Below are 27,950 nucleotides of genomic sequence, written 5' to 3'. Positions count from 1 at the left end.
TTTTTCTAGGGTTATATGCCAAACTATGTTTTGGCTTGGAGTTGTTGCTGGGCAACACAGTAAAGTTACTGCTCCTTTGTTGTTTATACAGTGTGGTTTAAATCTATATATATATATATATAATTAGCAAGATATACCTTGTAAATAAAGAGTTTTGTTCAGATGTGCTATTGAACAATTTTTCACCAAAGGTGAGCAGAATTAATACAGAATTATTGCTTAAATGGGAACACTTCTTATGTGTCAAATAAAGGGAAACCTGCTGAGCTCTTAAGTGTAATGTCTTGTGACTTGTCACAGACTGTCAAAGTTACATCTGAATTCCATTAGGTTTGAAATGCAACAGACTCATGCAGTTGCAGCAAACCGATATGATCTAAATCTAATTTGTGATTTATTTTAGCAGTCAGAAGCATCCAGCAATATTTTAAGATGAACTTGAGATGGTGCGAGATTGACGACAGATAACTGGGTGCCGAGCTTTAACCTCATTGCACCTTAATGTTAACGTCTTGCTGGAGTGATGATAAAACGAAACAGAAATCAGAGCAACGCGTAGAGTTTTACAGCTGCATTCACATCATCACCGTGGATGCTTCTGTAAAATGTCTGTTATATGTTTTACACACATACAGCCTAGACGATCATCACTAATAACTCATTTACTGTAGATGAGCACCAAAATTTCAGTACCTCAAGCATTCAGAAACCCTAAACTGTCTTGCCAAGTATGGAGCAATCGAGCCTCTCTTTAATAAGATGAGGATTATGCTTTCAGATTGATTTTTTTTAACCACTTAGAAAATGATTTGTGGTGCTGTAATGCTTGTACGCCCTAAATCACAAAGATATGTTTAAAACATTTTAATTCCTGAGGAATACTGAGACCTCTAGCATTGCTAAGCTTGCCAACATGAATAAATAACGTTGTGTTTATTTTTATGTAAAATAAAAATACATCAAGGTTTAGATCATGCTCCCCGACCCGTCCATCATTTCCACAAAGAAGCCCCCAACTTGTATTAAGTTATAGTGTTCTAAGGCAAACCAAGAGCATGACCTCATGTCAAACCTCATGTTTTAATCACAAGAACTGCAGCAACGGCTTCTTCTTTTAAAACAGACTAAGATAGATGTTGCATGCTTTTCATTTTGATGCCACGTGTCTGACTTGTGCATCCACACCTGCAAGCTCGTCACGCAGTCCTGAGGTGGGGGTCTGGAAGCCACATCGTACTTGCTGCCAGATGGAAGAACAGGGAATGAGCTTGAAGCTAAACTGGCTCTGATTAGCAGAAGGTGGGCTTGTGGTTTTAATGTTTATTGATGTAACAATTTTATCAATCACAGATACAGCACTGCAGCTTGTCTGTGGAAAATGTTTACTTTGAAACTATCCATTCATTTTCTATGTGTGATGATAAAAACAGGAACCCCCCCACCACCAAAAAAAAGCTAAACTTTTAATAGCTGTAACTCATATTTCATTGCATTTCTCAGTCTGAACATAAAAAGAAACCATGGAAAGAATTTCAATGTGATTAATTAGTTTTATTTTAACAGTATACTCAATCCGATTTAATTTACTTTAGTTGGTCTGATTTAAAATGTTTTGGTCCAGTCAGTTTAGTTGCTTTTTTCAAACTAATATTTCTTTATTTGCTCCCAATTTAATAAAGTTGCTCCAACAAATTTTAAAGCAAAACAATGACTTTTTAAAAAAAATAATAATTCCTACTTATGGAAACTTGGATAATCTGATAACACTGCTTAATTCTAAAAGAAAGTAATTTAATCATATGGAAATTCTTTTCATGAATTTTTTATGTTAATTCAAAGACGTAATTTTTTGTGTAAAAAGTGTCCCCCACTTGCATGTGTTAACCAGCTAAAATTGCCTAAACAGTCTGCTTAACATAAGTGTGAACAAATATTACTGAAACTAATGGACTATCTGGTCATGACTGTGCTCATTATTAATTTTAGACAGATAACAACAATTTTTCTTACGCTGTAGACCACATGATCCTTTGCAGCTTTCTTTCAAAGATGGGTTTGACATTTTGCGTGATATCATGAGACCTTCTGTCTTAAAGGCACATGAGCACAGTCTGGATAGAGGAATTATGCTATCTCAACATGGCTGAATCTAACAAGTGTTAGTTGTTGAAGTTCATACAAACTGTACATAATTTAATTACTTTCACTTTGGAATATCTTAAATATCTTACACTCTTATAAAAATAAAAACAACCCAGTTTCCCTTTTTTGAGTATTCTTCTGTTTCACAAATGGTTGCAACTAGTATTAAGATGCATCAGGGGCATTATCGCCTCCTATAGTTGGCCAAGCAGTAGAGCTTTTTGACGCCTTTTGATCAGGTTTAATTTTCGATGTTGAACAAACTCAGTTACATTTCATTCTGTTTCCAATTCAGATATTTTCAGACAGCACAAAAAAAATTTGTGTATTCTATATTCTTTTCAAATATGCGAAATCAACATAATTTATTCATGATCGCATAAGATACCTAAGCCAATTGTGTAGCTTCCAGTGAATTCACTATAAAAAAATCCAAAGACCTACTATTTACCTTTCTGTTTCATGGCAAGGCAAGACAAGTTTATTTGTATAGCACGTCATGTACAAAACAATTCAAAGTGCTTCAGCCTCTACTGTGAGGCCTGACTCCACATGTGACACCTCTGAGGCCTTCAGGTAAAGATGAGGGTCTTTTGTCTTAGATAAGATGCATACAGAGATAACATCACCAGAGCTTCACACTTATCTGCTTACTATCATAACCATGAGCCATTATTTCATTTCAGAGATTTGCAAGATTTAAAAGAAAAACATAGATTTGATTCCACATGTACAGAGATAACATTTTTCTTAAAATATTTCCAGCTGTTTTATATCCTCAAGTCTCTCTTGTATTTCATTAAATTACCAAACCTGCAGAGTCCACAGAAACTTGAAAGCCTGTTTTACAGCCCAGTTCCATTTAAAATGTGACAGCGCAGCCTTTAGCCAGTCTGACTACTTTTAGAGTTTATTTTAATATTCAAGTAAGATATCAAGGGTTCACCTAAGTATGCTTTCTGCCATTTTTAGTCTCTATGTGACCTTGAATCATCTGACTGAGCTTTAATGTTATCCTATTTCCATAATTATTATAATTACAATTCGTTTTTAACAAACAGAATTTTCAGGAATCGAGAGAAGTTTTGTCGACAGTGGTTATAACAGTCCAGTGGTTTTGAATGAACTGTGATCGGACACCTGAGGTTGTCAGAGGACTCTGCCTTGTGGTTATTTTTAGACAATAATTGCCCTTTTGTTACAGCCTGGTAAACAAAAGATGAATCCAGCGCGATTATATGGTTATGACTCTTAGCAGGAGCGCAGCCTCAAGCTTTTGGCTTTCAGAGCAGCAGCGGCTCAGCCACATGTAGTTCATTGCCTCACTGTCATTAGTGAAACCCCTAATTATTTCACTAAGCTGACAGCATCCCAGTGTTTGATCAATGGTGATCTCCCATGACCTATTGATGTATTCCATCAGTATCCAGTAAACATGCAACTAGGAGAGCTGCCGTGGTACTTCCTCCCTCCAGGAATCATGTGACCAAAGATAAAGATCGTCAAACAGGAAGGGGCTGTTGGTCTGCCAAAAACTCAGAAAGCTGGTAAGGAGGCAGATTGAAGATTATCCTAGTGATCTAGACCAGCCTAAACACTAAAAAAATAATGTCTTGGCTAAACAAACAACCATTTTAGCCTACAATTGAGGAAGGCCATTTCCAAAAACTCATTATCCAACAATGTCAATCTTTCTCTCATGACTGTCTTCCTCCCTTCTGGTAATTTGACCATACAGATCAACAAAACCTTACAAGAAAGCTTCTCTCACACCTCAGTCATTATAATATTTTCATTTGGAGGTTTTGGCCAGCAGGAACTACTTGGAGGCTGGTTCTAATTTATGACTGGTGGTTCTTTCACAACCTCGTCTTATTGACATTTGAAGCACGAGCATACCATGACAGTTTCTGGAACGTGAGCATGTCAGTGTTTGCCCTTCAAACTCTGCAGGCGTCTATGGAGAAAGACTGCAAAAAGACATGATAAAAGCAGGACGGGGAGCTGAATCCTTTCTCTGTGTCGAGTTAGAGTGGATTTCTGTCTCAGGAGATGAACCGACACACCCAGCTTGTTTTCTGAGCGCCTTAAAACTGCCAACACTGCTCAGCTCTCTGTCTTCAAACCCCCTCCTTCTTCCACTTTGACCTCCGCCAGCTCATCAGCAGGCATCTCTTTTATCTTTTAGGAAAACAGGTGGTTATGATTGTTAGTCAGTGCTCATATGATGTGAAGGTTTCTGCCTCCATGTGTTTTCTATTTGGAATGCTGCATTTGCTAACACGCACAGTCAGGTTTGGGAGGGACATGGCAGATATTTCTGGTTACGCCTGCAAGGCTCCTCAAAACACCACCACCCACTCCTGCTCAGCTGTTTCAGGTCATTCCACAGGAACGTCCATGCGGTATTTTGACTTCATCCCAAAGAAGGACTGTAGCCACCCATCTATGTAACTAAATGCAGCAATTTAAAGACTACAAAATTGTGTAATTTTTGCAAACATTCACAAACAGGATGCCTAAGTACTTCCTATTACTCTGACATCTCTCACTAAGGGGAGTGTAGAGAGGAACTTTAGACTTGTAGGAAACAAATACTGAACATCTAGGGACTTCTTTCTGTTTTCCTGCCCCTGATTTACTCTGCCATTTACTGTGTGCAGTAAAATGTCATACTGTACATGACTTGCCCACAAGGGCCGAACATGCCATTCAGAGAGTCCTCCAAACATTTGCTCGCAAGCTTTGGGTGGGCAGAGAAACATCAGACAACAAGCACCACCTCGGGGGAACGACTATCAGCAGATATTTGGGAGCACGCCGACTCTGGCCACGCCAAACGGTTGTACCATACATGCCAAGGAGTAATGAAAAGTGAGAATGCTCTTCTCTCAATTAGAAAGATGTTTGAAAAAATATTGCTTGATGGCAACGACCGTGGTTATGTGTGGATTTGAAGATGTTCAAAGCTCTCGCTGTGATTCAAAGACTTATCAGCAGAAAACACTCAACAAAGATCTGGTGGACACTATTGTCCCTTATCTTATCCATTCAGACTAAGAGAGGGCTTAAATCGGACTTAGCTGACAGCCAAGAGCCAGAACAAAGGTAATGTCAAATCATTAGAATGTCAGTTGTCAAAGAAAAAAAATCCTTTCTATACTTCAAGTCTGAAATGTAAAGTCTGTGTATCCTTTTTTTTTAGAAAGTCTGGATACATCGCTTTTGTTTTGCTAGAATTGTGACACTTAATGTAAACTAAACACCCAGCTTAAAAAAAATTGGCAATATTTGAAATGTATTACTGTCCACAGATGTTTCTTATAAAAGTATAAGCAGTGATCTCAGAGTTTATATCTGTTCACTTCTAATCCACCTTGAGCATCTTCCAAGCTCACATATCTTGGCTGTGGTGTTGGCAGGAAACTTCTGGCAGATGTTCTACCATTTTGTTTGTCATATTTCTCAGTGAAATGGCTCAGGTGAGGTAAACAATGGAAAATGGCAATGTGTTTCATTAGAAAAGATAGAAAAGTCTGTTGTATTCACTTGTACTTTAAATAACAAAGGGCCTCGTCTTTTTTGCTCCGATGACAGATGACTGGGCTCATATTTGCAGCGTGTTCAGTCGTGCTGGGTTTAGCCCTCACTTGGAACGACTGCGTGACCATTAAAATGATCGCTACTCTAAGAATGCCATGAACAGAAATAACAAGCTCATCTCACAGACCCAGAAAACGGCCCACAGAGAAGCATGGCCCACAGAGAAACTAGGGAGGACACTCACTCTTCTCAGAATTTCTTACTTTTTAAAAGATAAAATAAAATTGGGAGAATAGCTATTTGGAAATACAACAAGCTTTCTAATTACAGTCATTGCTCATTATGAATCAGCGCCTATCAGCAGCAATTAGTAATTCATAGCACGGCTTGTGGCCAGTTCCCGTCTAGCCACATTTGTCTTGTTTCTAAAGACAGTGGCAATGCTGGCCGGGTGCCAGCTGACCACATGGCTAAGCCCTGTCCGCACAAGACAAAAGAAATTCCTAAACCTTTACAGACTCACCGCCCCTTCCTGTAAATGTAATTGTGTTCCTATCATTTGCTGTCACAAGTTTTACTCAGGTGAACATCATTAAAAGACTTTGAAAAATATCATGAAGTGAAAAACATCTTCTCACGGCCTTAAGGTATGTCAAGAGAAACAAGGTTGAGAGCACAGAAACATATTTCAAACAAGCTCCACTGCCATTCCTAATTAAAGTAAAGAGAATAAGCCTCCTCACACACGTGAGAGATCACAGGAAAGACTTGTCTGCACTTCCCTTTGATCTGTTTGTTGTCCTCTCACTGTAACCCAAGGTGGAAAACTCAAAGCGGTTTTTATGTAATGTTGACAGATGAAGAGGACAAACAGAAATGTTTGAAAAGGAATCTGTACACATAAAAAGGAATTCATTCATTTGTGTTTTATAATGATTTGATTACATTCATTTAGGAAATCCTTTTATCCAAAGCAACTCACAAGGAAGAAAGACATTGAGGGCAACATGGGCTTCGGTATATGGCCTGAAGTCATCTCAATGTGTCAGTTAGGAAAACTGGGCTCAAACCAGTGCCCTTTTGATTGAAGGATAACCAATCTGCTTCCTGACCCATGACCATTAACCTTATCATATCCTCACTGGGGAAAAAAGCTTTATAAAATGAAACTTTATTGTTTCTGGCTGTGTTCTTGTCTGATACCAAAACTGGTGTAAAAGGATAATACTAGGTCAATGGTCCTTAGCTGATTTCCATTTAATGCCAGGGAAATAAACAAAAAATGATTTCATACAAATCTATATATAAAAAACAACGTGTTAACTCAATGAATTTGTTTATAACTTCTTTAAATCTAACCATTTTCCACGTTTGTGGAGTTATTAAAATATTCAAGTGATCTTGGAGAAAGCATAATCTCAGAAATTGGACGGACACAACTAGATTTCTCCCTAACGTTCAAATGTCTTTGTGTTGGTAGACCCATATATTTGATTCATTTAGTTTTTTTTACATCTGCACATGAGCAAAAACCTGCATTGTTTCCATCTTTTCAACGTCTTCAGTTAAAAAAAGATGTACGTGATGCAATCTTAAAGTGAGCAAAACACAAAAAACAAAACAAAAACAAAACACAATGGCGTCCAGCAGTGTGAAGAGGGAGAATAAACATATACAACATTCACATGTAATCTATTTTGCAGGCTTATTTGCTCCCACATTAGCAGCTAACGCTATGCCCATAGGTGCCACCATGTTCAACAAATATTTGGAAGATAACAGGATGTTACGTCACTACGTACTTATGTACTCCAAAAGAAATCCGATAATGGACTGAAAAATGCAGACAAGGGTTTTTCGAATATCCCATTACAGACGTCCATGTAGATACGTCAGATCTGATTATTGCATTTATCTAATTACTCCCATGTCACACTAGCAGGCTCAATGACTTTCAGCGCTTACATTTATTTTTTGCCCAGCAAAACTAAATGTTAGCAAATCTTGTTGGCACCACGGCTATGTCAATGGAACTTACGCCGCACAATAAAATGAAAATATGGATTACGCAATATTATTGTTGATTATTGTGATGATGATAGGACTTGCGACATATAAAGACCTACTTTAGTGCATGACGTTAAGCTAATGTGGATTCATGAGGGCTGAATTCAATCTCTGCACCTGTGCCTGCTTGATGATTTTAGATCATGTACAAAAGCAGAACTTCATCTGGAATACCGGCCGTATTATTACACATATACTTGTTCAACTCTTTCAAGTCAAAAAGTCTAATATGAAAATTATCTAAAGCCTTCCAATTGTTGAACTCAAAGAATTGATATCAAATATTTTGATACTGCAATGATGATAATTTTTTTATACATTGTGCAGTCCCCTGAATGCAACACAGCCATGACCACCAAATAAATATCGTCCACTGTCGTCCCCCTGCCAGTGATTGATTTTATCCTATTTGCCAATAAGCCAACTGCAGTAAACAAGCTGAATATTGATCAATACTGACATAAGATTCATATACAGTATCTATGTTTTCTAATTATTAGAATCAATGCTTCTTTTTCATCCCCACAAATGCTTCTGGTGAAAGAACTCAAATTGGAAAAAGTGTTATCATATTTTGTATTCACTTTTAGCATAACAAACATACATCTAGTGGTAGAGATGGCATATTTACTTACACAGTTTTTAATACGATACAATATAGAGAATGTAAAGGCACGTCACACCATGTTGCGTGGTGGTACGGGGGCGCCATCTTATAAGGACTGTTCTCCTGTTATATCTTTTCCTAGAGCTGCTGTCGCCTGTTTAGTTACTGTTTTGTTTGGCTAAAAATAGACAAATCTCTTCGAGAAGGAAAAAGATGTGAAGACTAAAATAAGACAGAAGATGGAACTGAACCATGCACCAAAATTCAAGCTCTATTAACTAACAATCCAATATTGTGCTGAAATCTGATCTAATGCAAAATCCAATGCCTATTTTTCTGTTGTTTTGGTAAATTTATTCAAGTGAACATCCTACAAAACTTCCATAGACACTGCAATGTGTTCATTGTATTTGACTTCACATCTCTATAGTGACTGAAAATAAACTGTTCTATGTGACTGAACTTATTTATTCTGAGGAATATATATCTGAATTAAGAGCTAATATGTTATAGGTTTTTAAAGGTAGACAAAATAATCCTAATATATTAAATCATTACACACCACAGCAACAAGTGTTCCTATACACTTACAGTGACACGTTTAAATTGGTCGACAAATAATTATATATAATCTCAAGTCTCGTAGAGTTAAACAGGAAAAAGTTATTTCTTCTCTTTCTTTAATATCGTTAAGAACTTAAGAGGAACTCATTGTGAGGCGTTTAAGGGCTCGTGCATAAATATTTACATGAACCGCTCCGCTCTTACAGGTGTCTGTTGATCGTTTTCAGCTCCGGGGCCGATGGAGGGAGGAGAAAAAACTGATGCGACTTATCGACCCTTGATTCTGTTTACCAGCAAAGTCCTGGCGCGGTTTGAAATGGTTCAGCGGCGGTGGTGGAGAAGGCGGAGGAGGATGAGGAGGGGGTGGAGGACACTCGCTGGCCTGGCTGGCTGGCTCGACTCGGCTGGCTCCTCCCGCGGTCAGCCTGCTTTTATTCCGCCGCAGGAAAGACCGTTATCTCGCATCACTACATCTCTGCCATCACTGCGGCTTCAACTCCCCTCGTTAAATAGTTAAATGCACGAGCTACAAACCCATATTTATACATGTTTAATTCACAAAGCTCCAAACTTTAAGCGAAACTTTTTCCCCCTTTCTGAGTGAGGACACGCGCTAGCGCTCGCGCACACAAAACGTGGTTGATTAACCAAACTGAAGTGTACCGCTGTATTTTAAAGAGCTGCATATTCAGTTCAACTGTTCCTGCCATGATAATGTAGTCCCATTCCGACAGTTTGTTAATTCACGTTACGGTGCTTTAACTCAGATGAAAAGGACTAGAAGCGACGGGTTTGATAAACAATAGCGACTTTAAAATCATCGCTCAAAAGCGTACAAAGATAAGTTGTTTTTTATATTTTAAAAAATGGCGACTACATTTTGCCGTTTCGATTTGAGAATTTGTAACCAGGTTATATTTACTTAACGCCTGAGATTTTGGGCTCGCGCACAGTCTCTTCTGAGTTTACCGTTAGTTGCGTCCAGATAAGTTCTTCTATCACTAACCGTTTTCCGCTCAGGTGGTAACAAATATGTCCATAAAACTGATGTATGATTAGACGCCATTTAACGGTCACCTTCCGAGAGAGAAGCAGGGGTAAAAAAAAGCAGCCGGTTAGAATGATATTAGTACTTACAGTGAGTTGAGAGGAGAGTCAGGAGACAAGCCAGACGTGTTTTCGCCATCTTGGTGTCGATGCAATTCTCGGTTTGACTAGCCGTACATGCGCAAAGTAGCCTAAACAGCTTTGGTGAGGATAGAGAGAGGGTGAGAGACCTAGAGGGAGACTGGCAGAGAAAGAGAGAGAGGGAGATGGAGGAAGGAGGCGGGGGGATCTATTATATTAAGTTTCCATAGCGACCGAAAGCATCACTCACACAGACAAGAATTTATAGTTGACACGATGTGGGAGGCTTTTACTACTGTGGCCTTACACTGTAGGCAGGCAGCAGCTGGGAGCTCAGATACGAAAACACCAGCCTCCAGACTTTTATCTGCTGTGGGATGCAAGTCTAAGTGAGAATAAAGTATATATATATATATATATATATATATATATATATATATATACTTCCCACTTTTTTTCCAAATCTGAAATTAAGTGAAGGAAATTTTAATAATGTAGCACCTGAAATATGCAAGCAATTAGTTAATCATAAGCAACTCAAGCTGCAGTGCTTTCTAAAACATTCATTTGTAGCTTAATTACTTCCTCAAACTACTTTAAATTCCAAAGAAATTTGTAAAATGGTAAAGATTGAATTTGGCACAATGTGACTGTGATGACAAATCACATATGGTCGCCTATGGCACTCATGAAATAGTCCCTAATCATATCTTTTGACTTGATCTAAATCATAACTCTGTCATGAACCGTGGACCCGACTCAGACAATCAGTCTGATGGCAGTGACAGGCTTTGCAGTCATGTCAAACCAGACCTCCCTCACCTTGTTCACATAAAAGAACTGCCTCAGTCTGGTTGAGTCTCTTTGTCACATAACGCTTGATATGGTCTTTTTGCAGGCCTCTGTTTATAGGGATCTACACTGCTTACATCAAGCATTTTTTTCCTACTGAGCCCTGCAATAACTCTGAGATAACAACTGATGCAGCCTAGAAAATGTTGCTCTAAAATGTGCATGTAACAAACAAGACAACAAACTCTTGCAAGAGTCCCACAGCAAGTAAAATACAACCATAGCATGAAGAAATATACCAATTGTTAGGCATAATTCACCAGTAGATGTCAAAATAGAATGATTTCTGCTTTCTTTAAAGTCAAGTCGGACACAATTGCAATGCTTTATTCATACTTCATTACTATAGCAATTAGATCTAAATATAGACATATGTCGAATTATGCTTGGATGCCTATGACTTGCATTACATAATCCATCTAAATCTTTAATTCAAACAATACTGAATTTGAATCTGGAAGAAAGATGTTTAAGATGACCAAACTCCATGTATTTGAATAATTTTCCACATGCAAACTATATGCACTGAGTATTTATCTAAGCTCTCTTAAGCTGCTGCATGTTTTAAGAAAACGATATGTGGCAGGCTGAAAAACTGTTAGGATAAAAAGCATTGTCTCAAGAGCAGAACTATCTGCAACTTTAGGAGCTACAGAGACAAAACCGCCTTTAGCATAGGTTGTTCCAGTTACTTTCCTATTTATTATTTATTTATTTTGAGAGCTTAATCCTGTAGCTGTCACCCTGCAACATTTAAAATAATAATAATAAAAAACCCTCTTCCTATAAAGCATTAGTACCTGTTGTTTGTACAAGTGTTTTTGTGGTTGTGGAGGGTCTGCGGTTTTAAATGCAAAGCAAAATGCTATGCTATGACTCCACATGTTTGGCATGTATCCTTTTCTGTTTGAAAACTCTAAACAGTGTGGATTTCTTGACAACCATATTCATTTACTGTAGATGTTAATTTATCATCATATATAGGTTCTTAATAAACACTAACTTATAAATACTACTAATAAGTACACTAACTTCCTCTGTGATATTACTGATGCTGAACATCTCGGTTATAGTACCTTGTAGACTCATTCAGCACTTTTCTCTCTGAGGCCTGATCTGCTGTCTTTGCCACCACATCTTTGGAAAACCTGGTAAAAAATAACAGTGCATGACTGTGGAAGTGTTTTTCCCCTCTTCTTGTCAGGGAAAACAGAATTAGACCAAAGGGCTTTCATGTACTCTGCTCCCACTGCCCATGGGGAAATGACGTACAAATAAAGAGCTGGTTTCTCTGCATGAGTTTAAAATGATAACAGAGGATGTCGAGGCAGATTTACTGAGAAACTAATTATTTTTTTGTTTAGCCTCCATATATATCAGCCTCTCTCTCTCTTCTTCTTTATTTTTGTACAATTTTAACAGCTTGCTTAGTTTTTCTGACTTAGATTTTACTTTTATAGGACTTTAACATGCAACCTTGTATTGGTGTCTTCTTAATCCCCTTTTTCCTTTTCTCTTATCTCATTCCTTTAGTTGTAAGATAGGTCACTGTTTGTCAAAGCCTCTGCATGGTTGGTGTATTTCTTGGTATATAGTCATGCATAGATCAGCCAACCAGATGGTAATGTCTAATGGCATCCCAATGGACCTCTTTTATTGCTGTCATGCCAAGTTAATCCTGCCCTACAAACAAGGCATGGCAGCACCTTCAGCGTACTACAGCAAAATGACGTTTGCAAAAAATGTACGTTTGTCTTTAAAATCTACACTTTACATTGTATTGTGTAATCAAGTCAGATGTATTGTTTTTTTTCAGCACATGAAGATCAATTTTACTTTGGCTCAAAGCATGAACTCTCCAAGGTCAACGTGCAAATGAAAGATGGCTAAAAGAAAATATAGGATGTTGTCAGTTAAAAATAAAGAGAACACAGTGAAGACGTCAGCTGAACAAACAACGCAATCATGTCCTGATCATAAAGCCTTATGTTTGACAAAGGGTGTACTTGTTCTTTAATCATGGATCATTAAAACAGGATAAGAACTACAAAAAAAAGTCTATGACCAATAAAAATAATGGATACAAGCAGAAAGCGAAACAAAATGGGCTAAACAAATGTAAACAAAATATACACGGAGAGCAGACAAGACGAAGCACAAGATATAGATAAAAGTTGAACAAACTAACAGCTGACAGGTTAGCTGTAGATACAGGACGAACTGTACATGGCTTGATACTGAGAAAAGGACACAACGGTCGGGAACAAGGGAAAAGTAAAGGCAAGCTAAAGACACAGCAGTGGCTGCAACAATAGAGACTTTACATCTATTCAGCTGATCTTGGAAGAAAAATTCTGCCTGCTGGCAAAAATCAGATGATCTTTAGGAGAGAGTGACCAGCCTGTCTGCAAGTGTTGCAGAGAGAACTTTGATACTGAAGAAGAAAAGAGAAAATCTAGACTACTGAGAAGCCAGAGGAGGCTTTTTCTGCTGAAGCATGCTAATTCTTTGGCCAAAGATAAGTCAAGGCCCATAACATGTCATGCATCAGATCACTGCATTGTTCACATCACGCTGCATGCTTGTCTTTTGATCAGGAGGTTTGTTTGAATTTGTAAGGGAATTCATAGAGGTTCACATTATACGAGTAATCTGCAGGGAGTTGCACACTATGGGATCTTTGACCGGGCTTAACCCCCTACTCGTCTGACGGATCTTCATCAAACAATTCCAGCTGTCAACGACACAAGTCTTATCCTAAACATTACACTACAGCCTCTCTCTCACATGTCCTGACTTCTAATAATCTGGTAGACTGGCACAGTACAGCCCATACAATCAGCTGTTTGAAGGAATTAATAACAGTGCTGAAAATTTTTCCCTTTTATGGTTTTACTTAGCAATAATTAGCTGCATTAGCTCATACATTAGCATCAGCTAATTGAGTTGTTTTAATCTCAGCATCTGAGAAGTGTGCAAACTGCAGGAAGAAGCTTCAGCTGTCAGTCTGATCATACATCAGTATTACAACTGCTCTCATCCACCACCATTTTGTTAGCTTGATAAAAATGGTAAAGCAACTTTAAGAGTTTCTGAGAAGATGCAGCTATTCTTCTGTTAGTATGAAATGCTATGGCAACATGTTGATATGAAAAAACTGAATGTTATTATCTAGTTCTGTCCGACTCATCTCAAAGCATCCATCTCATCTATCTATATTGTAATTTTAGCATGCTCCCCATCGCCATTATTTGCCAGTGTTTTTTCAACTGGCTAATTTAAGTTGTAGTATCAGTGTCCCCTCTGTTGGTGTATAGCTCACTCTGATTATTTACTTGGCATAGCAAATGAGCGCACAAGAAAATGGGTGGCAGTGACAACAGAAAGCTTGCGGCTAACTTAACATGTCACATGCAATCGCTTCTCATTTGTCATTTTCACTTCTCTGAAACAAGCAACACTTTTCACAACAACTTGGTAATGTGGAGAAATTAAAATGAAAACCTGCTAACAACACCGGCTGTTTCACATTACTGAAAAAAAAACAAAGCATAAACTGTGATATTCATATTTTTTGCTTCTATTTATGCTGTTTTTCGCTTTTCCTTACTGCACCACCCCTCCTTTTACCTTCAGGACTACCTTAATTCCTGTTGTCATAGATTCAACAAGGTGTTGGAAACCTTCCTCAGAGGTTTTGCTCCATATTGACATGATAGCATCACACAGTTGTTGCAGGTTTGTCGGCTGCATCCATGATGAGAATCTCTCGTTCCACTACAACCCAAGGCTGCTCTGCTGGATTGAGATCTGGTGACTGTGGTAGCCATTGGAGTCCAGCGAACTCATTGACGTGTTCAAGAAAGCAGTTGGGGATGATTTGAGCTTTGTGACATGGTGCATTATCCTGCTGGAAGAAGCCATCAGAAGATGCTACACTGTGGTCATAAAGGGATGGACATGGTCAGCAACGATACTCAGGTAGGCTGTGGTGGTTAAATGATGCTAAGTTTGTACTAAGAGATTACAATTGTGCCAAGAAAATATCCCCCACACCATTACACCATCAGCAACCTCAACAGCTGATACAAGGCGGGATGGATTTATGCTTTTATGTTGTTTCCACCAAATTCTGACCCTACCATCTGAATGTTGCAGCTGAATTATCAGACCAGGCAATGTTTCTCCATCCTCTATTGTCCAGTGTTGGTGAGTCTGTGTGAATTGTAGCCTCAGTTTCCTGTTCTTAGCTGACAGTAGTGACACCCAGTGTGGTCTTCTGCTGCTGTAGCCCATCTGTTTCAAGGCTGGACATGTTGCATGTTCAGAGATGCAATTCTGCAAATCTTGGTTGTAACCAGTGGCTATTTAAGGTCCTATTGCCTTTCTGTCATTTCCAACCAGTCTGCCCATTCTCATCTGACGTCTGACATCAACAAGACATTTTGGTCGAACAACTGCAGCTTCCTGGATATTTTCTCCTTTTTGGATCATTCTCTGTAAACTCAAGGGATAGTTGTGTGTGATCCCTGTAGACCAGCAGTTTCTGAAATACTCAGACCAGCCCATCTGGTACCAAAAACCATGCAACATTCAAAGTCACGTAAATCCTCTTTATTCATCATTCGGATGTTAAGTTTGACCTTCAGCAAGCCGTCTTGACCACGTCTACGTGACTAAATGCACTGAGTTGCTGTCAGATTCAGATTCCTTTTATTACTATTGTAGATTAATACAAGGAAATTAGGTTAGTGTATAACTGGTATCTTTCCTACGCAACAGTCAAGTATAAATAAGAAATAACACCAGAGTAAAACCATTTGATTGGATAATTACATATTTATTTTAACAAACAGTTGAACACGTGTACATTTACAGTGCAGATTGTAGAATATGGGCGACATTTGGTAGCTGTGTTTAAGTGCTATATTGTTTGTTCAGACACTGGTAAGGTGGAGACCTCGCAGGGAGCCTCTCATTGGTGCTCGTTCTTAACATTATATTTATGTAAAAGAGCCAGTATAGCTACAGGCCACTGTACCTCATGTACAATCTCTAATGAATCCTAAATAAACACTGCTTGCTTACCGGGGCTCCTTCTATCAAAGTCAAAACTGGGATACCATGTAGATGGGTAAATGGACAAACTGACTTTAAATGGTGAGGGATAGGGAGCTTTGACATTTAAAAAGCAAACATTTATTTTTGGGCTTTACTCGAGCCATTCACCAGACTAGCTAACTAATCTACATATACGTCAGTCTATTAAGACAGGACTATTTCACCCTCTTGGACTTTTCTGTTTCACCTGCAAGGCCCCAAAATTAAATGTGAGGGATTTCGAACCTCTGAGCCATCAGTGGGATAACAGAGCTGACTTGACACCTGTTTGTGTGGAAGAACATGTCAGAAACTGCATGTGATACCTATGTTGATGTCACGCTTCTCAGTCCACAAAACAGGCCTGCTAGTCATTCTGGATGAAGAGAAAGACATTTACACAGGGAATACATGACTAAACATGTAAATCTTGCATTTCAGCTTTTTCCATAGAGCAATAATGCTACATCCCAGAGTGTAGACCAATACAACAGAGCAAAATAATGCATCTAATGTATCAGACTTTGTTGTGTGATGTAGGGAGAAATAGGAACAAGCAACATCCACATCCACAAATACGCACAGCCACAAGAACATTAATACACACTACATTGCATCTTTTGTTTTCTTTGTGTTCCCTGTGTCTTTTGAATAATAGAGGTGGTTAGAGACTTATTGAAGTCTCAGATTTACTTTCAGCACTTAGGACAACACTCCCATTTTCACTCAAGCTGCTCGCACTAAGCCTACATTGTGTTCACAAATGTATTTTTTCTTTCTTTGTCTTTCAAGCTCCTTCCTTTGCGGCACTTGTCAAGCACAGGTAAAATGAAAAAACTGAGGAGCATAAAAACCATGAAGATTTGACTGTTTTTATTAACATTTACTGCATCCGTGATTACACCAATGAGTTAATTAATCAGAATGAAGAAGAAAAGGGATTTAAGTGATTTTGAACATGGCATGGTTGCTTGTAACGGACCGGCGAGAAGTTCAGAATCTGCTGACCTACTGGGATTTTTACATCCTACATTGAGGCAGATGGGCTACAGCAGCAGAAGACCACAGCAGGTGACACTCCTGTCAGCTAAGAACAGGAAACCAAGACTGGTAGGTTCAGATTTGTGCACAATAAAAAAAGGATAAAAGCATGGATTCATCAGCTGTTCAAGCTGCTGCTGGTGGTGTGGAGGATATTTTTTTGGCACTTTTGAGCCCCTTAGTACCAATACCTACCTGAGACCTATGACACCAAGAATTAAGACAGATCTGAAGATAGAAGGTCCAACATGGTCCTCCTTTACCATGACTTGGTTAGTGGTATGTAAACATTACTAATAGGAAGTCAATTAGTAAGTTTGTCATTGTGGACTCATGAACCAACGGGTCATGAACACATAACTTTACTTGTCTTGAACACACTTGAGGTAGGAGGGGATGGTAGAAGTGTAACACTGCAGATGTTTAATCAGTCATTAACAAGTTGTTTATTCCTTAAGGTTTTTTTTGACTACTAATTCAGTGCTTTGGTTTTACTTTTGCTTGCAGTCTTTTGGGGTTTATGTTTAGGTAAAAAAAAAAAAACTGCTTGGTTTGTTTAGATTACAAAAGTGTTTTGTTAAGTTTAGGAAAAGATCTGGTTTGGGCAGCCTGACACTACCTGAGAGACTAAATGTTTTAAAATTAGTTTTTCTTTTATCAGAACAACTGTTAATTCTTCACACAGGAACTATATTTTGTACTTTTTATCTTTTTTTATTTTGTCTTTTAATCAATTTTTTTCCTGTTTTTATTTAATTTCTTTTATTACTTTTAAATTTTTTTTAATGCACTTGCTTCTTGCCCTCTGTAATGCTTTTAATGTTTTAAGTAAAGCACTTTGAATAGTTTGGTACATGAAATGTGCTATATAAATAAATTTGCCTTACCTTCAGAGCTCAGTTTCTGGCTCCCCCTGGAAAAAAAATGTTTTTAGGAAAGTGTTGGTATCATCAACAACACCTGTGGTTGGATTCATCAGTGAACAAGAAGTTGGTTTGAAGCCACTGGCCTGCAATTTTAACCCAATACGTGCTTCATTCATAGACTGTAGGTTAACCAGTTATGTTAATTTCATGTACAGTATCACCAAGATCAGCACAGACCATCAGGTATAAGTGCAAGGACTCTTATGCACCAAACCAACAGTCAGCCAAAGCACACATCTGCAGCATTGGCCAACATCTGTCTCTCTTCCAGTTCTGTGGACTGCACTGCTGGCACTGTGGGACTCCATCAATGTTTTATAATCTGACTTAACACATTTAATCGGTATGTAGTCTGTCCATGAGAAACTCACTCTGATTGGCTGAAGCGAATGAGTGCAGGTAAAAGGTAGGCAGCAGTGAAGACGCAAAGCAAATAGTCACCTTCATGTCAAACAATGTCTCTTTTCATTTGTCTTCTTAATTTCTACAGAACAAGCAACCTTTTCCAAAAGAAAACTGAAGACCTACTGATACTCAAAACTCAAGACTGACGAGCTCTCTTTTTCAGTATAATAAAACCAAATCTCGTCCCTTCCTGTTCCTTCCACACTTTACTTTGATGTATGACATTCCTAAGCCCCAGTCCCAATTCCCCCTCCCTGGACCTACTTCTTGCCCCTCAGTTTTAATTTCTTACAGGTGGATTATAGGTGCCATTTTCCTGTTTTAATCAAGAAATAGTGGTCATCCAACCTTCCAAATGTACCCCAGTATTAGTACTAGAGTAGCCCTCCATGACCCTGACTAGGATAAAAAATGTATGGAAAATGAATGGACCTTTGTATCTGAACTCAGCCTTATAGAGCTTTTGGAAAGACTGTAGATGTTCATTCTGACCCACAATTACTGAATTGTTTTTGCATACATCACCTAAAACAAGCCATACAACCTGAAATGAACACGTAAATGTTTCCTACCTCTGATTCTCTTTCAGGAGCTCAGATATTTCCCACAATTTGGATTGAAATGTATAGAAAATCAGCTTTTAACAACATTTAAATTTCATCTAACTGGAATGGAATTAAGGATTACAAGTACAGTATCAGCTTAAAGGTAATTCCAAGTCACAAGTTCATCTATATCTGATTAAAAGCAACCCACATCACCTTTCTGGGCATCATAGAGCTCTGAAAAATTGGAAGTTAAAGGATGTGGCATCAGAAAATGTGCTGTTCAAGTGGCTTATGTAACTGGTGACCAAGGAAATGCAAAACTTTGTTCTTTCCTGGTGTCCTGCTGTTAAATATGAGGAGAAAAACACAAAATGTTTGCTTTTGGATGAGCTTCCAGTTGGCTGATTTAGCTTTTTGTGACCTTGAGGTGCCCCAGCCTCTGTAAACACTGCAAACTGTGACTCTGCAGTGTCCTCATTAGAGCCAAAGCCAGACACGTGCACCACCAGACTGCACACAAGAAAAAGCCTTCTGCTGCTCTCCCACCCCAGGCAAGCCATTTGTTTCTCCTCTATCATGAGCATCTTTCTCACATCTCCACTTGGAAGTTCCCACACTGGTCAAATTCAGAATTTTGATATTTTGACTGAAACCGCAGCTCAGATGTTCAGCTTTTCAAATACCAGATGGACAAGTTGGCCCATTTGCAGGGAAAACAAGTGAAATCCCCTCGACTTGTTTGGCTTAAGGTAGCATCAACATTTACCACCACTGCTGATATCTGCGGTAAACATTTGTGTTACAAGATCAGGGAGTGTGGAGTTATTCTCAGGTGTAGTTGGAAAGCACCTGTCTCGCTGAGTTTGGACCATGCAAAGCTGAATTGTAAACCTTTTGTTTTGGCTCAAAAACTGTGGGCATTAACATTTAGATGTACAAATTTAGATACAGTTCTCAAATTGTAGTAGTCTTAACCTTATGTTAGAATCCATCTGTGCATGTAGTGAAACACGGTTTCACTACAGGATCTCCACACAACCATGAAACACTTAGAAGAGCTGCATGTGATTGAAACCAGAATACTACAAGCCAGCATTGTATTGTCTGATTGTCATTAGAGTATAAGTCTAGTCAATTAAAAACTTGGCAAACCCAAACACAACTACAATGTTCAATGATTGTTGTTGATTAACCCTTTAAAAAAATTTAAGGTCCCCCAAATTGTGGGACATTGAGATGGTGATAAACAGATGCTGCCAAAAACGGCAATTTTTATATTATATATGGATAATTTATTTGTCAGGGACCATGTACGGTAAAAACATTAAACTCAGACTAAGTAGAGATTCACTGCACCAGAATTACCCAGTAGCAGGTAAGAGACAAAAATGCTAAAGAACACATGGGAGAAATAAATAGAAATAGAGTGTAAGAATAAAAAAGAAGATAAAAAAGATTATAAGCAGATACATAAATGCAATTCAATAAATGTATATATATATGTGTGTGTGTGTGTGTGTGTTTACATATTTATCCTAAAGGTTTTTGTGTTTTCATAGGCAAGCCTGGAACTTTTTCAATTGTGCTATGTGCCATTTTCACATATTCACCATTAACACATATACTGATATTTATGCATCTGAACAAATATCACAAGTCTTTCCTTCACTGTGACTCCAAAAGTATTGAAACAGACCTTTTGGTTGCAGAGATACACTCATTTCATTATGAATTTGGAACTTTTGAGCAGAGGCCTAAAAGTATAAGCACAGCGCTTAAAGTGTTCATCTGAGTTGAAACACCTAAACCTGCAGGACAAGGGCCCTCGAGGACTGGAACTGGACATACCTGTCGTATACAGTTGTTAACATATGTTTATAGTAGATTGTCATGTATATTTCTAAATGATAACAGGAAATTTTGTAAGCTACCTACTAACACATACTGTATATCAAATGAAAAACCAGGGCCAATCATTTTTGGTACTTCATAGTGCAGCAAATCAAATGTATTTGATAGTTCCTGTTTCACCTTGCTCTATACTTTGATGCAGACATCTGGCACCTTTGCTGGTAAAATACAGTCCAGTGTGTTCTCAATACCATGTACAGATTAATTTTACCAAATCATCACTATTAACCACACTTTCAGATGAAAAACCTGTAGTGATAAATCATAAAATAGAGGCTGCATTTACCTTTGACCTCAATGACTCATGTCCATGTCCAGTTATCCTTCATACTTGTGCTAGCTGTATTAGCTCATGGGGATTAAACAAAACATGTCACCAGGTAAGTTTTCGGATCTGTTTTGGTGTTGTTGTGCAATGCCCTGCAGAGTTTTGTCAGATGTTTATTAATTCTTATAAAATCCAAATGACTTCCATACTTTAGTTTTTTTTTATTCATTATAAACTGAATACTTTTTGGTTGTCAGACACTATATTTGTTTTTATCTTGAAAGCAGCAAAGGTGTCTGATACACTGTTTAAATGGTGAGCAGATTCTGTAATGGTACAGTTATCCTTAGTATTTACACTGGAGTTGGCACAAAAATGTCACATTGACTAGGCTATATGTAAGATCTGAAGCAAAACCTTAATTAACCTACTTTTAAGTGCAGAATCTTTACACTCCTGGCATAATCAACATCCTTCCAAATCACCTTACTGTAGATCTTTCTCACCACAGTAACATCTATTACTCTTTCTATGATTTCTCTTAACTTAAACAATTTTCAGTTAACTAATTTTTTTCTTCTTTTCCATGTATGTCCTCCCTTACTAAAAAGAAAGAGTGTGTCACAGCTGTTCCAGCCCAGGTGTTACAGAAGTCTGCTCTTTAGGTGTAGGTGCGTATACTGACACTGTTAGTGCTCTTCAGAAACTAAGTCAGTTCACCACATAATCTAGAGCTGGAACTGAATCTGACACTTATATCTGCTATTGTTAATGGCTTTTGTTTGTTTTCCTCATGAGGATATTGCTAATGTGGGTTCCTGGAGCTACATGTCAGTTTTTGGTTGGCAGCTGCAATTCTTCATGTGCTTTTTCCTTTTCTGACAATTTCAATTTTCACAAGGTCGGTCAAGTTGACCCACATTTTCAGTCCATCGACAGCTCAGCAGGACTAACTCTGCAAGAGGAAGATAGTGCAACCCTGCATTATCAAATCCCTTAGGGAATTTCTTGGGTCCACACCTTTTAGTCCTTTTCCTTAATCAAGTTGGTTGAGGCTGGAAATGGAGTGTAATGAGTTCTCAATAGCCTTCATGAACACTCTGGTCTGCTTATAGACACTAACCTGTGTCTATAGATGACTATTGTATTTTTCTAGTTATAATGTCAGCTGCATGATTTATGAATGACGTCATGCATTAATGATTAAAAATTGGAGAAGGGTTTCAGAGTGCATGTTTCAAGGTATATCCACAGTTATAAATGTTTGTTCTTAGCGTGTTAGTGTATGCTAGCATAAAAATATTCCAGCTGTCACAGCTGTCTGAGCCCAGTTATCAATCTTGATTTCAAAAAGGATTCAAGGAGAAGATATCAATCAGGGCTGGATGCTAGAGATCAATGAAAAGAAGCCAAAAGCCATGAAGTTCAAGTGTAAGGGAATCTTACAGGTTCAGTGCCAGATAGTTCATGCTCTGTTCCCCCATCTCAGGGAAATGCAGACACACAAACCCCAACCAAAAAAGTTAAAGAATGGAAGTAAGCTAGCTCACAAACTATGTATGGAAAGACTAGTCAAAACAAAGAAGATGTTTCCTAAGTATCCCTCTCACCATGGGTTCAGCCCTCTCAGTCAGTCCATTTACTGTGTACAGTCTCTGATGCAGACTGGCTGGAAGTTGCACAGATCAAGCTAAATTCCTCATAAACGGTTGAACTCTGAGACTAGCTGGCAAGTATTTTCACTTCTGGAGCACAGCAATATGTACACTTGCAGCTTTTTCATGACCTTCCAACTGGTCACAAGTGGGTGAAGTATCTTATAAGTTCCTCATGTAGCAGTTTAAATAACCACAGAGCTGCATCTTAAACCCTGGTTCCCCCAAGGAGCCAACTGTACCCTTACCTGGTAGGCGGGGTATAAGCTGGATAGCGATGGATGCATCAGATACATAATAACTTGATGTCATCGCTGCAACGTCTTCCTTGAATTATAACAATGAAGAATGCAACACAGAAACAAAGGAGGAGATTGGCGGACATCCAGCCGTTTGTATTCTTTCTTCTTGGCATGTGCGTTTTTTAGAGCAAAAAATGCCCGGTATATTTAAACATGCTCCAGTTCCAGCTTTGTACTCAGGGCAGAGCTGCACAGAATGGATGATTCTTTTGACCAATCAGTGCATTGCAGTTGGTCAAGCTCCACCCTTTAGGATCAGATCAGTAAGCTTGGGTCCCCAGCAGAAGGGTTTCTGAAAAGTAGGACGGCTCAGATCAGATATTCCGGCACCCTTCCCAGTATTTAACTATGGAAACGCAAAAAACATGTGTCTCTTGGTGGAAATGGAACTATATGGTCATACAGATGCCTTGTTATTTAGTTTTTCTTGGCTTTATTTGGATTACTCCCAGTACTGCTTATACAAAACCTGCATGTGAGCCATGCTCACATTTAGGCAACACCATGAGTCACGGCCAATTTTGGGCCAAACAAATGTACACATTTGAGCCATATTTGGGCCAAGCATATTTTGCTATCTGTGATTAGGACATGTTATCCCCAATGCATTACTCTTGGCCTCTGAAAATCAATCAGCTCAACTATCACAGGCTTTGCATTAAATGACATGAGCTTTATCAGTAGAATCTGGCATCTTTTGGGGACAATCTTGGGATGTTTAATGTTTGTTATGAGTGTTGAGGTTGTATGTGCACAGATTTCCTCTCCACAATGGGGTAAATCTCTCTGTAAATGGAGCAAATATTTCTTAGGGGAATCTTGTCAAGAGCCAAGAATTTGGTGCAAAAACTTTTTGATTTGTTTGTAATGCATTCGTGTTTGACTTGTATTAATCAATCATATGTGTGAGTCTCTGCATGCAGATGCACTCTCCATATAGACAGCTTAACAGGTGGAAGACTGCTGATGTTAACAAAAAAACCCCCAAAAAACATCAGCTTTTGTCTGAAAGTTTGAACATGATCTTAAAAATTTTTGGGGGCTTGAAATCAGTTAGCTGAACCTCTGGGGATGTCTGAACCAGATGCCTGAGACTACAGCCAATGGGTTACTGGGACTAACTCAGGGTGAAAGACAACCATTCGCTTTAATAATTACACATACGATCAATTTCTAAGTGTCAATCAACCTACTACACATGCATTTAGAGCATAAGATGAAGCACCTGCAGAAAATCGATTAAAACATGCAAACTCTACACAGAAAGGTCCCAGCCAATCAGCAGACTCAAACCCAGCACTATGCTGCCCTCATTGCAGATGTATAAAATATTCAAAGATGTCACATTACTCATTCAACAATTAATAATTTTCCTTTGGCTGCACAGAGTCTGCAGTATCAAAGCGTGTGACAAATTAAAGAAAAAACCTACTTGAAATGTAATTTTTACAAGTCAACTGTGCCGTATGAATGGAACATCATTCTCCCAAAATACTGAATATTCTCTCAGTTATGGTTGTGCTGATGATGGTGGAGACTGCTGACGAACACATTTTTTCAATAAATCTTCTAATTTGAGACCTGGTGACTGTAAAACCCAAAGCGAATAATTCACATAATTTTCATATTTGACAAACCATTCAGTGACCACTCATGTTGTGTGGATGGAGGAGTTTTCACTCTAAGCCTAATGGTCGAACTTTGGAGGATTTTATCGTTCGCCAGCCTCTAGCTTGACCCCCCCACCCCATCCCTCTCCTACCCTGCCCTGCAGAGTGGGCCTGTCTGTAGGCTTGGTTTTCATTCTGCCCTTTAACTTTAAGTTTTAACCCTTGTTTTCACTTGTCTGTCATCATTGATTAGTCATCATCCTCTGTGGACCATGAATGTCATAATCAATCCAATATCAGATACCACTTTGATCCAAATGGATCTCAGGCTAAAAATAACAGCTGAAAAGAGATAAAAACTCATCCACCCATCTTTTATCACTTATCTGAGGTTGGATCAGGTAAGTTCCATTTCCCCGCAAATTTCTTCCACTTCATTCTGGGGGATCCTGAGGTGTTCCCAGGCAAGCCAACAGACGTTGTCCCTCCACCATGTCCTGGATCTTCCCATGTGCCTCACCCCGTCGAAACACGTTACCAGGGAGATGTCCAGGAGGAGCAGTAGCTCTACTTTTTAAGATTTTTTAAGAACTAAATCTTTTACTGTAAAGGGGAACAAAATTCCTTTCCAGGTTTCCACTCCCACCAGCTTCCTTCAAATTCAGGATAAGCCAAAGGACTCCTCTCATTTCTTTCTCTCTTCTGGCAGCTAGGCAAAATAAACATATTTTTTTGCACTTCTAGCAAAATATGGACAAATTTACGAAAGTACCAATGGGCAAATTATTTTGAATTGACAACAAGCATTTCAACTACCAACAAAAAGATAATAAAATATGATGAAGCATGTCTTGCCCTAGGTTTGACCAGGTAATAGTCAAGTAATGGCAACGGTCAATGGAGGGTAAAGAGGAGAGACCACAATGTGTTTATATGTCTCAAAATATCAGCATCTGACAGTATTCGTTATGAGTGTCTGTGAAAGATGTTATATAGATAAACATTACTTAACAATGACCTATGAATCATTCAAGCATATAAAAGTGCACCTACCTCAAGGGTTGAACCAGTGTTGTGTCCACATGCTGTGTAATAGAAAACACCTTTCACTCTTTCTCTCATGCTTTGCTTACTCCTATTCCTCCTGAAGTCAACAGTCATCTCTTTTTTGTTTGTGTTTAGGACGAGGGGATTGTTTATGTACCATCTCAAACTGACTGACCAGTTCTCTTTATTGTAAAGATCGTCTCAGGAAGACCCAGAAATTCAGCCCACACACAGTGATAAGTTTGAACAGTTTATTTGGCGCTGAAGAGTAAAAGCTGGAAGGGAGCAGGTTGACGGCAGGCACAACAACCAGATTCAGGAAGTGGGGCTAGGCAGAAAGAGGTGGTCGGTCCAGAAAGAGGTCAATTCCAGGTAGGCAGAGATCAGGTAAGTCCGGCAGGGGATCAGGCAACGGGGAGTCCAGGTGTGGTAGCAAGGTCGGCAACAGAGATCTAGAACAAGACGAGGATTTACTGCAGGATATCTCACAGGGAAGGTAAATGACCATCTGGCAGGGAAGCATGAACAAGAGAGGGTTTAAGTAGGGCAGAGCAAAGGTGCAGGTAGTGTGGTAATCAAGGGTGCCACAGGTGGAGCAGATGAACTTGATGAGGGACTGGAGGCCCAGCAGAGCAGCAAACATGACATTTACTCAGTTTCTCATACATCACTGATATACCCCAAAACTGTGAGTCAGGCCTGACACAGGACCTGACAGATGCATCTGGACCTCCAGCTGGTCCATCTACTGGGGCCTGAAGACTCATCAGAAGTGGTCTCCATGGAAGGGTGGTTGTTAAGTAGCCATTCTTAAGGAAGGGAAACAGGGATAAAAGGCTGAGTTATACCACATGACACAAGAACTGGACTGAAAATTAGTGGCAACAGTGATGGATCCTCCCCAGAACCTTGACCTAAAGATTTTTAAAGTAGTGTGGGATCATCTGGACAGGGAACGGAATAAAAAGGCAGCCAACATCCAAAGAAGAGCTTTAGAACGTCCTTCAAGAAAGCCTGGAGAACTATTTCTGCAGACTACTTTAAATAATTATAAGAAATCTTGGGTTTGGACTGTGATGAAGAATAAAGCTGCTTATACAAAATATTGACTTCCAAGCTCATTAAAACTCTGTTTTTGCCTCATTTAGTGTGTTTCCCTTCATGTTTGTACATGTCTTTAAAATTACTACTCTTGTTTTCAAGTTTTCTGGCAATATGGAAAGAAATGAGGGGTTGTTCAAAACTTTTGCAGAGTTCTGCAAATACGTTTAAAAGGTTCTATGGATTTAGTAATCCTCTGGCCTTAGGCGAGCGCCACCCTAGGATTCCCACATAAAAACAATTAAATATTTTTTTTTATTCATTTTGTGTGTATGTTCTGTTTTATGGGCTTGACTAAGGCTTATCTTAGAAAGCTTAATGTTTACACCTGCTGAGCTGAAACGACCCAAGTGGCTTCCTTTGTTGCATTATGCGCCTGTCTCACTTCATCTTTAGTCAAATTACCCTAAAACATCATGACATGATACAAGTAGGTAGAAGAGACACAACAAAATATGCAAAGCAATGAATTTTTTAATATATGTTGCAACAAAATACCCAACAAACTACAAGAGTAGCAATAAATGAAATTGAGATCAGGATGATGACTGACAGTTACACTCCCTCAGGCATACACCTAGAGGAAAGGTTTCATTTTTTACAAGAAATATGCTTGCTGAGAGCATAAAAGTCCTAAAGTATTAATGTGTGGTGCAAAATGACAGCATGCTTTCAGAGTCAGCGCTGTAAGCCAAGCATTTAGAAAATGAATCAGAATAGCGAGCGTGTCGGCTGGCACATTTGGTGTAGGACTGAGGAGTAAACACATCATACACTGCACCTCCAGGTTGGGAAAGCTGGAATAAGGCTGCACCGAGTGAAAAAGTATGACAGCTGGAGTTGACATATGACTGAATCTCTCAGCTGCTGAATCTTTATCAATCAGGAGGCTTTTTATGAGCTGGATCATAAAAGTCCACAGGGCTTTGGCAGCCACTGCGGCTGCCTGCTCCTTTATTAGCATTGCAAAGGCTTCACAAGGTAACCGATCAATAACAGCTAAACTTTGGAGAAATGTATCACAGCCTCGGGGATTTTCTCATTTATGCAGCCAGTGGGAATACATTTCCAACATACATTTACTCTCAGCTTCTCCCAGAAAAACGCTGTGTGCTTCAACCTAAAGGCGGATA

At 38.9% G+C, this 27,950-nt stretch overlaps 1 protein-coding gene across 1 annotated transcript in view; it reads right to left on the bottom strand.

Annotated features, from left to right (window-relative positions):
* The window catches only part of LOC121654640 (junctional adhesion molecule 3B-like), a 99,979-nt gene that overhangs the window by 28,384 nt on the left and 43,645 nt on the right, over window positions 1-27,950 (bottom strand). The window contains exon 2 of the mRNA XM_042008858.1: window positions 10,061-10,211. Within this exon, the coding sequence (XP_041864792.1) occupies window positions 10,061-10,211 (151 nt within the window). The remainder of the gene's footprint in view (window positions 1-10,060; window positions 10,212-27,950) is intronic.

The sequence above is a fragment of the Melanotaenia boesemani genome, chromosome 15 (assembly GCF_017639745.1).
Source record: "Melanotaenia boesemani isolate fMelBoe1 chromosome 15, fMelBoe1.pri, whole genome shotgun sequence".
Taxonomy (NCBI): Eukaryota; Metazoa; Chordata; class Actinopteri; order Atheriniformes; family Melanotaeniidae; genus Melanotaenia; species Melanotaenia boesemani.
The sequence above is the reverse complement of the archived record's forward strand: the minus strand, read 5'-3'. Positions and strand labels throughout refer to the sequence as shown.